Below are 13,081 nucleotides of genomic sequence, written 5' to 3' on the forward strand. Positions count from 1 at the left end.
TGCACTCAAAAGTTGCACATCTTTATATATATATTTTATATAAGTAACAAACCTGTTGTATTTGCTCTGTAATAGTTTTGCACAGAGCAGCCCCAATCCTCTTCTTAGGTCCCCTGCCGGCACTCCTGACTCCTGTTCCCTGCAAGTGCAGTCCTATCATGCAGCTTGCTATGGGGGCCCTTGTGTGTGGTTCCTCCCGAGCCGCCTCTGTGTTTATAAGACACACAGAGCTTGGCTTGGCCCCACCCCCTCCTCCCTGGCTGTAATTTACAGCAACATGAGACAATGACTCCTGCAGCTGTGTCTGGGCCAATGAGTAGGTAGAGGGCCTCTGCTCTTGTGCACATCGCTGGATCAAGATGAGGCTCAGGTAAGTATGAGGGTGGGGGGAAGCTGCTTGCAGAAGGATTTTTGCCTTAGGGTCCTTTCACATGGGATTTCCGCCCCGACGGACTCTGTTTTTGCTCAGCGGGTATCGATCTGCCAAACCCCGCTGAGCAAGCGTATGATAGGTCCAACTCCGCTCACTGTAGTGAGACGGAGCTGTCAGATCTCCGCTCACTTCTATGATCCTCTGCTCCCCTCGCCTGTCCGTTTTTCATCCAATCCTCCTGACGGATGGAAAATAGGGTTTTCAGCCATCTGGATTTCATGGACCAGATCAGATCGTATAGCAGCGGGTGTCAGTGGTGATGTCACCGTTGACCTCCGCTGCTCCATAGAGGTGCATGGAGCATCCATTCGGGTCCTCCTGAAGAACTGACAGTCGGAAAGCCTTTGTAAAAGGTCCCTTTTTCAATGCAGAGAACTTTCTGCCTTTAGAACCACTTTAATGTGATTCCTGTTTAGAATCTCATTCACTTCTGTCCATTCTGAACTTGAATGTTACATTTCGCAACATTGTCATGGCAGCTGAACCAAAACTTCAGGAAATGTGTATAGTCGCTGATTCGTTTTATCAAATAATCTGATGAAGAATCTTCGTGTAAATGTTCGCATGAAAATCTAACCGTGTATGGCCAGATAAAGTGACTCAAAGTATTGAATCCAGAGTCAGGCAGGCATCTAGCATTCTCAGGAGTGGTCCCATAGTTCTGCTCTGTGTACTCTGTGTGTATATTATCATGTAAAATAATGGGGGATATTTTTGCTTCTCTCAGGTACCTTTATAGCGCCGTCAATTTATGCAACACTTTACACATCTATTGTACAATAACATCAGTCCCTGCTCTCAAGAGCTTACAATCTAAGGTCTCTAACCCAGTCATACATACACATACGAGGGCCAGTTCAGACAGCAACCAATTAACCTACCAGCATGTCTTTGGAGTGTGGGAGGAAACCGGAGCAACCGAAGGAAATCCATGCAGGCACAGGGAGAACATGCAAACTCCAGGCAGGTAGTGTCAGGCTAGGTTCACACTGGTCCGATGTGGGAGCCACAGCAATTCCGGTGCGGGTTCCTGCACCGCATGAGAATCGCAGGCAGTTCACACTGCACTCTGCTGCTGGTGTCAATATAAAGTAATCAGTTCACAGAACACAGTGTGAACTGTGGAATCGGATCACATGCGTCTCAACACCCATCTGATCTGATTCCAGGGCGGACAAAAAAGGGTCCAGCTCCATTTTGGTGTGAATGCGATGCGATCTCAGCCATACAAACACCACATTGCATGTGATGTGCACAGGAATGCAGTGCGAATCACATGCGATGTCTGCAATGACATTAGTGTGAACTCAGCCTCATGGTTGGGATTTGAACCAATGACTCTATTGCTGCTAGACGGAAGTATTAATCACTCAGCAACTGTGCTGATTTACTAAAACTGGGGTGCTCAGAATCTGGTGCAGCTGTGCATAGTAACCAATCAGCTTCCAGGTTTTTGAACAAGCTGAACTTAGAAGCTGATTGGTTACCATACTCAGCTGCACCAGATTCTGAGTGCTCCAGTTTTAGTAAATCTCCCCCAATGTGTTACTCATTTTAGGGGTTATGATACACTGGTCACATTGGGGGGTTAGGATATACTGGTCACATTGGGGGTTACGATATACTGGTCACATCGGGGGTTATGATATACTGGTCACATTGGGGGTTATGATATACTGGTCACGTTGGGGGTTAGGATATACTGGTCACGTTGGGGGTTAGGATATACTGGTCACGTTGGGGGTTAGGATATACTGGTCACGTTGGGGGTTAGGATATACTGGTCACGTTGGGGGTTAGGATATACTGGTCACGTTGGGGGTTAGGATATACTGGTCACATTGGGGGGTTATGGTATACTGGTCACATTGGGGGTTATGATACACTGGTCCCATTGGGGGTTATGATACACTGGTCCCATTGGGGGTTATGATACACTGGTCCCATTGGGGGTTATGATACACTGGTCACATTGGGGGTTATGATACACTGGTCACATTGGGGGTTATGGTATACTGGTCACATTGGGGGGGGTTATGGTATACTGGTCACATTGGGGGTTATGATACACTGGTCACATTGGGGGTTATGATACACTGGTCACATTGGGGGTTATGGTATACTGGTCACATTGGGGGGGGTTATGGTATACTGGTCACATTGGGGGTTATGGTATACTGGTCACATTGGGGGTTATGATACACTGGTCACATTGGGGGTTATGATACACTGGTCACATTGGGGGTTATGATACACTGGTCACATTGGGGGTTATGATACACTGGTCACATTGGGGGTTATGGTATACTGGTCACATTGGGGGGGTTATGGTATACTGGTCACATTGGGGGTTATGATACACTGGTCACATTAGGGGTTATGGTATACTGGTCACATTGGGGGTTATGATACACTGGTCACATTGGGGGTTGTGATATACTGGTCACATTGGGGGTTGTGATATACTGGTCACATTGGGGGTTGTGATATACTGGTCACATTGGGGGTTATGATACACTGGGCACATTAGGGGTTATGGTATACTGGTCACATTGGGGGTTGTGATACACTGGTCACATTGGAGGTTGTGATATACTGGTCACATTGGGGGTTATGGTATACTGGTCACATTGGGGGTTATGATATACCGGTCACATTGGGGGTTATGATATACCGGTCACATTGGGGGTTATGATGTACTGGTCACGTTGGGGGTTATGATGTACTGGTCACGTTGGGGGTTATGATGTACTGGTCACGTTGGGGGTTATGATGTACTGGTCACGTTGGGGGTTATGATGTACTGGTCACGTTGGGGGTTATGATGTACTGGTCACGTTGGGGGTTATGATGTATCGGTCACGTTGGGGGTTATGATATACTGGTCACATTGGGGGTTATGATATACTGGTCACATGAATACAATTTATTGTAGCAGTATCATCTAATTCTTTAGTATCACATGGAAATGATTTTCCAGCATATAATGGAATGTAGACAATGACACATTGGTACTGTTGTCATGCCATGCGTACACTGCACCAGAAGTATGCCAGCAATGCAGTTAACCGTTTTATCCTGTACTTGAGACTGCACAACGAGTACACATTTATGTGGTCCTGAATAGAGAGCATCCCATTGATGCTCTCTAATCTGTTTGGCATAATCCAGGTTGAGACGACATGAATATTTATACATGACAAAGTGTTTGCGTAAAGAACCAAAAAATATTTGTTAGGGATGCACAGATACCAGTTTTTTTGACTGAGCACTGATACTTTTTCTCAAGTACTCGCTGATACTAATTACTGATGCCTATTGTTAGTGTCATGTACTGGGTTCACATATGTGCGGTCCGGTTTTGACAGCGGGGTTTTACCCCTCCTCGTGCAACTTGGTTAAGCAACAGGTACAAATTTTCAAAGTGTAGGACAATGGAAATCACACCTGAACCTTTTTTCAAAATCGTACCGGACCACACATATGTGAACCGAATCCATTGAAAAGGCTGCAGGTTCACATGTCATACGAATCGGATGCGATCCAATGCATCCAATTCGCATATATGTGGACTTGAAGGTATCGACTTTAGAATCAGAAAATTTGCATGAGTACAAGTATAAATGCTTAGTATTGACGCTGATACCGGTATCGGTGCAACGATAATCTTTGTGATTGTACGCAACTTCAGTCTATATCATCCAATAAGCTCATTCCATTTCTCTTTGTGGGTTGGACTAGCAGGGATGACATTTTTGTTGTCATCACAATACATTGTATTTGCAACAGTGCATAAATGTATGGATGTGCTAAAACACCAAAGTAGTTCCTAAAAACATGACACGATGGTTCTTACCATTTGGCACCTCCACCTGATGTCCTCTGGCTACGGTTTGCCAGTAATTCAGTAGTCTGTCCTGTTCGCCATCTTCCATGGGCTCCGCTTCTTCCTCTACGCTCCCGTTACTGTTATAAGCAGAATCTGAGCCCAGATCATCGGCCATGTTGTCCAGGTCATCTAAAGTGATCATCCCAGCCATGGGGGGCTCCTGGACCCCTCCACTCATCCTGCATCCTTCACGCTGCATGGTGGTCCACAAGTATGAACGTCTAGCTTAGCTGGGAATCCAGTTCTTCACCTAGAACCCTAAACTCAACTATAGCCTAGAGCTGGTCTCAACTTGGAGCTCAGGCTAAATGCTACTAAAGTTTACAGCTGTGTTGGTAGAGCGCTAAAGGCTACCAAAACCATCAAAAAGATCCAGTGCTGCCAACTTTTGGTTTGAAACTCCTGTGCCTAAAACGACTCGGCTTACCCAGAATGCAGCACTGCTCAGTAGGTGAACCTACAGAAAAGTTTTCTGCAGTTTTGGTTGTCCCGGCACTGCTCTATATACTGGAGCACCTCATCCGCACACTTCTTCTGGTCACTGGAAGTAAAGCGGACTTTAGCAGCCTTGTCTGCTGCTGTCTCTACTTGTAGCTTGCTTTTAAAAGCTGAGCTTAGAGGAGGCGGGTAGGAAGCCCTTGAGGGAGGGGAGAGGCACATACATACAGACACACATGCTCTCAGTCAGGTGGGGGGAGGAGGAGAACGCTGTCAACTGCACATTTAACTGTTCTCGTGCCAGATCCCTGTAGATACTGACGTGTGTTTGTGTCAGTGCAATGTGCTTGCTTGTGTACAGCCACTGATGAGCTGTCATTCAATCCATGACTTGAAAATTGTCAACATACAAAGGGGAATTTCTTGTCTTGAAGCCACCGGAGATTCTGGACCAGCCTCACCCTAACTTCGTTCTGCCTCTTCGGTTACATGTAGATAGTCTGTCTACCTCCAACCACATTGTCGTGCCGCGTAATCCTATACCCAGGCGTGGCAAAGCATGCAGTTTTTGCACTTTGAATTGCAAAACATTAACTAAGGCCGTCCATGCATGGGCCATTTTTTTCCCCTTTTTTTTTGATCTTCATGAAAGGTATTAAAACTTGTTGTTAACCGGATAATTAAACCAGGCACTTTTTTTTTTTTTTTCTTCCTCCAATTTTTTTATAGCAACTAGGGATGAGCACGACAGAAAAATTAGTTTCATGTCGAATGCATCCAGAAGGGCTCATGCACACTGCAGCTCAACAAAAAAAAACCGAACTGTTTTTTTTTTTTTTAGGCATTTGAGCTTTTATTTCTCTAACTAAAAAGCTTGAAGAAGCTTGTGCTTTTTGTGCTCTTTCCTGTTTTTATTGAGCTTTTTTTGAGCATAAGTATTTTTTTTCTCCACAAACCCTACCCGCAGCTCATTCATTTTTTTCTTTTTTTCGATGTGTGCACTTTTGAGCTTTTTTTTTTTTTTGAGCAATTATTCCTCATTTCCACTAAGCGGTACGGTACGCAATTTTTGCCATTTCTATTGTCAGAAGTTGTGAATGATAACCTAATTCCGAACCGTTTTTTATATGCGTGGAAGAGCAAATGCTTGTAAATGCCTGAAAAAGCCATAGGGTCCTTTCACGTGGGCTTTCCGCCCAGCAGACTCCGTTTTGCTCAGCAGGGATCGAATCACTGATGCCCACTGAGCAGGTGGGTAACAGGTCCGTCTCCGGTTATGGGCCATACACACACTATAAGATTTTCTGAAGACTTTTTTTCCTTTAGACTTACCAAAACCATATAATATGAGGTCAAACCTAAACACTTTCAATTTGTATGCAATCTGGCAGGCCCTTAAACTACATAGAAAAGGTAAATCTGAAGGAAATCTAACCACAAAAGTTGGATAGTGTGTATCCAGCTTTACTGTGCAGAGACGGAGCTGTCAGATTCCCGCACTCCTCTATGGGAGATCGGATGAAAATGGACTGCCTGTCCATTTTCATCCAATCCTCCAGACGGATGGAAAATAGGGTTTCCATCTGTCCGGATTTCATGGACAGGATCGGATCGACATACGCTGCTCCATAGAGGTGCATGGAGCATCCGATCAGGTCCGCCTGAAAAACTGACAGGCAGACCTGATTGGAAAGCCCATGTGAAAGGTCCATTAGTGTGCATGGACACATTGGTTTACATGGAGGGGAGTTTCCAAGCAAAAAAAAAGAGGAACTCAAAAGCCTGTAGGAGCCGCTTCTTTGACTTTTGGGATGCAGTGTGCATGAGCCCTTAATAATTTTGTTATTTCCTATTCATTATGTTAGAATGATTTGTTTTTGGAGTTCGTTTCGTACATTCGGATTTGTTTTGTATATTCCGAATTGATTCGTATTTTTCAAAAGTTATTTCGGAAGATTGGCTAAATTCTTTTTACAGTGTTAGTTTATTATTTTAGGGATTACTTATGGACTCTTAAGTCATCCCTGCTAGTCCAACCCACAAAGAGAAATGGAATGAGCTCATTGGATGATATAGACTGGAATTGCGTACATACAATCTAAATGAAAGGTCTCTCAAGTTCAAACATTTTTTCTTATTTAGAATATTATCGCTACACTCACTGGAATAAAAACAAATGGATCTGAATCCATTTTTGATCATTCGTTATGATGTTTCAAGCATTAACAAATGGCCCAAACTATTGCGTCCTGTCATCCGAATGGAACAAATGAATTCAAATAAATTATAACGAAAACAGCAAATTTATTTTGGATTAGGTAAAATTTGATACTTTTGGGATTCTGAGATTTGGATAATTCTGAATCTCCGCATAACGTTTTCTCTTAATTTCAGTTCTTAACGAATCACACATGTATAATAACTATGCTCAAGAGATAGTTGCGTCCAGCAGGCTGGGAGAATTTTGAGGGACATGATTGTTTTCAGTACTTCATTAATTATTTCCCTTCCTTTATCTTCTTCCACCTGGCCACTGCACATATACGGCCGGGTGGGCGCTTTTTCCTTTCGAGTGGACATTCCTAAACGTCCTTCAGAAGGAGCGAGATCGTGTGGCCACATGCCCGCATCCCCCAGACATAGCGCAACACCACTCGGCAGGAGGGCTCTGTGATTGGCCCTCCTGATCACATGACGTCTGTGTCCAATCACGGCCGTCATGTAATGTAAACACAGCCGTTGTACCGGCGATCAGCTCTGCTTCTCCTTACTTAGAGCCTGTCAGTGAGGAGAAGGAGAGCGGATCTGTGCTTCCAGCCTGGGGATCAGTGAGTTTACAGCACTTTCTGCTTTTTAGACACTGATTATACCCAGCTAGTGCCCCCAACACAGTGAAAAAACACCTGTCGCACATCTGTCCAACTGAATTCTTCATTACCCAAACTATTGTGGGCAAAACATTGCAACTTCAAAAAACTCACTATGCCTCTTACTAAATACCTTGGACTGTCATCTTTACAAAAAAGGGGCCATTTGGGGGGTATTCGTACTGTCCTGGCATTTTAGAGCCTCAAGAAATAAGATAGGTAATCAGTACATCAGGATTGATCAATTTTCACTGTTACGTAGCCTAGCTTGTAGACTCAATAACTTTCACACAAACCTATTATCATACACTTATCAGGATTTTTTTTTTTAACAAAGATATGTAGCAGAATACATTCCAGCCTAAATTTGACAAAATTTGATTTTATTGGATTTCTTTTGAAAGCGAAAGTCAAAAAAGTTTTTCAAAAATGTTGCTCTTTTTTCGCTTATATCGCAAAAAATAAAAAGCCTAGTGATGAATAAATATCAACAAAAGAAAGCTCTATTTGTTGGAACAAAATGATAAAAATTTAATTCTGGTACAGTGTAGCATGACTGAGTAATTGTCATTCAAAGTGGGAGAGCACTGAAAGCTGAAAATTGGTCTGGGAAAGAAGGGGGTGAAAGTGCCCAGTATTGAGGTGGTTAAAGAGGAGCTCCAGGCTCCTTCAGAAAAAAGCTGCTGACTTTTAATATCTTTTAATATCAATGTCCACAAATCCAGCTGTGTCTTCAACCCAGACGATTTTTCAATCTGCTCTCGGGTGCTGCGGTTTCTTGCAAGGGAAACCGTCAGTAAAGCCTTGCGGCTTTACAACTGGCTCCCCACTGTGCATGCGTGAAGCGCGCTTGCTTTTGTGAATGGCCTGGCGGTGGGGGAGGGGGGCCAAACTTCTGAGTGACTTCACCATGGGGAAGTCACCAGGAAGGTGGGGGCAGGTACCTGTCAAAACCAGGTACCCTCTCCCCCCCGCCCGAAAGGTGCCAGATTTGGCACCGGGGGGGGGGGGGGGAGCAAACAAGGGGAGCTTCCCCTTTGGGGTGGAATTCTGATTTAATATCATGTAATGTATTGCAACATTGGTGTAGTACAGTAGTACAGTAACCTATAGCAATGGTTGCTATTGGTCTTTGTGAATTGGCTCAGTTAGCTATATGTTGTGCATGTCAACTAGGTAAATTAAAATCTGCTCGTAAAATTGCTTGTTAAATCCTTATGGGGATTTTTGTACTCCCTGGACAATCACAGGTATTTGTTTTGTAGACTGTTGCTTGACTGTGATGGTCACCTTAAGTTGCTTTCCAACACCTTCTTGTAGTTTGAAGTCCCGGTTCACACTGGTGCAAAGCGGGACACCCTGCGGTTCAGTGCCAGTTCACGCATTGCTCCAGAATCGCACAGTGGTTCACACTGTGATCTGTGAATCACTGGGGGTGTCAATGTAAAGTTACAACCCCCTCCCCCCGATGGGATCGTGTGAAATGGTGCATGAATTGAATCGCATAGGTGTGAACTCCCATGCAATCCAATTCCAGTGTGAACCAAAAAAAGGGTCTTGCACCATTTTGGTGTGAATATGATAGAATTTCAGCCAAAAGTTTATATAGCTGAAATGGCATTGCACGGATTGCAACATGGGGGTTCACACCTATGCAATGTGATTCCTGCACTATTTCTGTTTGCATTGTGATCTGCGAACCCTTCAGAAGGGGGTGTCATTACCTTTACATTGACACCCCCAGCGATTTGCAGATCTCAGTGTAAATCACTGTGCGATTCTATTGTGATACAGGAATCGGCCCTGAATCGCAGGGTTTCTGGCCTCGCAACAGTGCGTGAACCCGGCCTTGTGCTGTATGCTGTTCATAGCTTTATGTAGTCATTAAAACTCCTGCAGCGGCATCCCAGCTATTTTTCTTAGGGCGGACTGCCTTGGGCATGTGACCCAGATTTGAGCTAAAGCCCTTGTTTTCAGTCACCGCACAGCCATCAAGGGTGAACATGACTGCACTTTCAGGTCAAAGAGCCACATTCATATCCAAATGAGGTGCTAGTCCAAAGCTAGGAAATGTTTCCGAGTCCGAAAATGATGCGTGTTTAAAAACCCAAAACTTTACAGTGCCAATGTAAAGATATGGGATGTTCAAGCAGTCTCCTTCACTTGCTGGTTATGCTAAAGCAAATCTTTACTCAGCTTTTCATAGCTTTACCATTTTCGTATAGGTCCTGCCAGAATCTGAAGTCTTATGATATAATTTTATATTTTTACTTTCCGTGTGTTTTTTCTTCTCTGAGCATGCCCAGTCTTGCTCATCTGCTTTTTGTCGGCCGAAATCTGTACTGACTGACGAACAATTGGCCGTTCTTTGTTGGCCTACAAAAATTTTATAGCCTGCACACCAGATTTTGTTCAGCCGAAAAGTCGCAGTCGGTTGTGAAATCATCATACTAACAAGCCGACAATCGGGCCGATCGGACGTTGGCCGAATATTTACGGCCGACAATCGGTACGTGTGTACGGGCCTTAAGTGTCATTTCTGTCTGCTGCTTTGTTCCTCTATCAGCATGAATCACTGCTTACAAGTTTTCCTGACATTAAGAGAAAAAAGGAGACAGAGTGATTTCCAGCTAAATGACAGCGTCAGCTTGTTCCCGTGTGCTGTGTAGTGAGTGTGTGTGTATGGCTTTCCTCCAATCCGCTCACTGATCTTTGCAGAGTGTTATTTCAGCTCCCTGCTCCTTTTTTTCTGAACTCTCAGACAAGCTTTACAAATGCTGGACTTGTATCAGGTGTAGAGAAGACTGCAGATAAATATGTACAACTTATGTAGGAGGATTTGTTTCATCTGCGTTTCACCTGAGGCCAGTCACTTCACTAGGAATATGTAAGGGTTTACAACCACTTTAAGTCCTGCAGTATTATTCAGGCCCCAATAACTATTCTAAGTCTCTTTAAAGCGGTTGTAAACCCTATAAAAAAAAAAAAAAAAAAAAACCTGCAAGACAAAGGCATAATGAGCTAGTATGCATCGCATACTAGCCCATTATGTGTAACTTACCTTAGAACGAAGCCCCGACACGGACCCCCGGACATCGCTGCGGGCGCTGCCATGATCCCTCGCCGTCTCTTCCGGGTTCGCCGGCTCCGGCGCGGTGATTGGCCGGAAGAGACGGCTCCGGCGTGATGAATGCGCGCGGGAGTGATTTTCCGGCAAGCTCCCAGCAAACATAATTGAAGGTCCCCCCGGACCTTCAGAGCGCATGCGCCGCTCGCGCTGCAAATATCTCCTAAACCGTGCCGGTTTAGGAAATGATATTTGTACCTACAGGTAAGCCTTATTATAGGCTTACCTGTAGGTAAAAGTGTCAAAAAGCGGGATACTACCGCTTTAAATACTGCATATAACGGCCTAATAGGTTGCAGAGAATCCTCCAGATACAAGAGTCATTGACCGGCTGAAAAAGGGGAAGGATGAACATAGATGGACAGCAATCTAAACAAAAATAAGGATGTATTTTATTTGATTCATAGATAAAAGGAGCTACATATCTCTCAGGGAATCAGAAAAGTCACGGTAGATATTCACATTTCCATTGTTCTGTCCCTGGGAATTTATATCTTGGGTGTGCTAAATAAAGATTTTCCTGAACTGTGTTCTGCGGAAGTACTGGCGTAGGAAGTGACTTGCTCTGTCGGCAAACACTATTGTACGTAAACAGATCTATTAACACGTTAATAAATGGTATTAATACACAGATATGACCGAATTCACTGCAGCTGATCAGTAGAAACTGTAGCCAGGAAAGCTTGCAAGCCTTAGCAACCAGTCGTGGTGTTTTTTTTTATCTCAAAACCATGTTGGAAATAAAATCTTGGTAAAACTGGCACTACGAATGCCAATTTTTGGTCAAGTTAAACCACTTTTTATTTGTCTGGAATTGCACATACTGTACATTCATAAGTAATCAATGGAAGCTAAGCAACTTACTAGTAGAATTTGGTTGAGTGTGATGTGAAAACTGGGCAATAATTTGACAATTGAAAATGGAGTACAATTTTCCTGAAAGATCCAATCGCAAATGGTGGAAAAACTGTAATTTTACTGAAAGTGAGCAGATTTTCTTTTTCCTGCTAAAAGTGGCACAAAATATTCTTGATCCCCGTCCAGACCTTACTACTTTTATAACCTTAGTGGATTCCACAAATGTCGGAGATGCTAGGCATGCAGTCTCAATAAATGTATGACAAGAAAAATACTTGCATTCTCTTCCAACATTACCTAAAAAATATAGACTGTTAGACCCTTTTATCACCTGGAACACCACACACGTAGTGCATTTACTTCAATGCCCGTGTGGGTTACAATATGTGGGCTGCACAACTCCCTCGCTAAATGTCAGACTCAACGAAACTCGCAACACTATGACCTTGTACATGGGAGGGAACCAGTGGGGACCCTCTTCATTGGAATTTATAATTTGGTTCATCATTGGAGAGGGAGCATACAAAGTTAGGGAATTATCTAAAATTAAAACCAAGTGGATCGATTTCCTCAAAAGTTATACCCCTTATGGGTTAAATGTAGACTGGGATGTTAATTTTTTTTTTTTTTTTCCTAAACCGATTGTGTTTTAGTAAATGTCCCAAGTGTTTATTTTTAGCTTAATTTTAATAATATATTTTTAATTTTGTATTTTTTATGTGTTGTGTATGATATACTTTTACCTTTTGCAGTGTATATATAAATGTTATTTACGTTCTTTCAGTGCGGCCCACCTCCATTTTCCAAGCTGCGGTTGGAAATTATATCATATCTGATAATATTGTGATTATCCTTACCGGAATTAACCACAATCTTTCTTCCAGGGATACTTGTTCACCATCTCCGCCCTCATAAGTTGGGGGCACAGTAAGATATTCTTGCATTGAGAATGGGGTGTGATATCCTTATATTATGAGAAAAAAAGGTTGAATATTTGGTTGAAACGCATAGCTTGGAAAGTGAGGAAGAGGTGATTATATATAGCGATGACGGAATGGGACACTCGTGCCCTGGAAGAAGTCCTCTTGTGACGAAACTGGTAGGGCATGTCCATGTCATCTTATGCACTGGATTTGTTTTATGCCAAATTTAATTTGGAGTAATTTCTAGATTGTAGGCTCTAACGAGCAGGGCCCTCTGATTGCTCCTGTATTGAATTGTATTGTAACTGTATTGTCTTCTCCCCACATTGTAAAGCGCTGCACAAACTGTTGGCGCTATATAAATCCTGTATAATAATGTAAGTGCAATAATTTATATATACTGCAGCTCGTAAGAGGTTTTACACTATTGGCATTTCTTTTATTGGGGTACATACCACCTGATATGACAGCTTAAGGCTAGCCAAGTGTTACCACGTCTGGGGATGGTCCTGAACGGCCCATATTGTTTTCTATGATGAAATGAGA

General features: G+C 43.3%; 2 protein-coding genes across 3 annotated transcripts in view; one reads left to right on the top strand and one right to left on the bottom strand.

Moving 5' to 3' along the window:
- The window catches only part of LOC309569556 (heme-binding protein 1-like), a 55,342-nt gene extending 50,385 nt beyond the window's left edge, over window positions 1-4,957 (bottom strand). Inside the window, exon 1 of the mRNA XM_082275433.1 lies at window positions 4,290-4,957. Within this exon, the coding sequence (XP_082131559.1) occupies window positions 4,290-4,521 (232 nt within the window). The 5' untranslated portion in view covers window positions 4,522-4,957. The remainder of the gene's footprint in view (window positions 1-4,289) is intronic.
- The window catches only part of FANCM (FA complementation group M), a 318,993-nt gene that overhangs the window by 93,487 nt on the left and 212,425 nt on the right, over window positions 1-13,081 (top strand). The window lies entirely within an intron of this gene.

This window comes from Pelophylax lessonae (assembly GCF_965119305.1).
Source record: "Pelophylax lessonae genome assembly, chromosome: 13".
Lineage (NCBI taxonomy): Eukaryota > Metazoa > Chordata > Amphibia > Anura > Ranidae > Pelophylax > Pelophylax lessonae.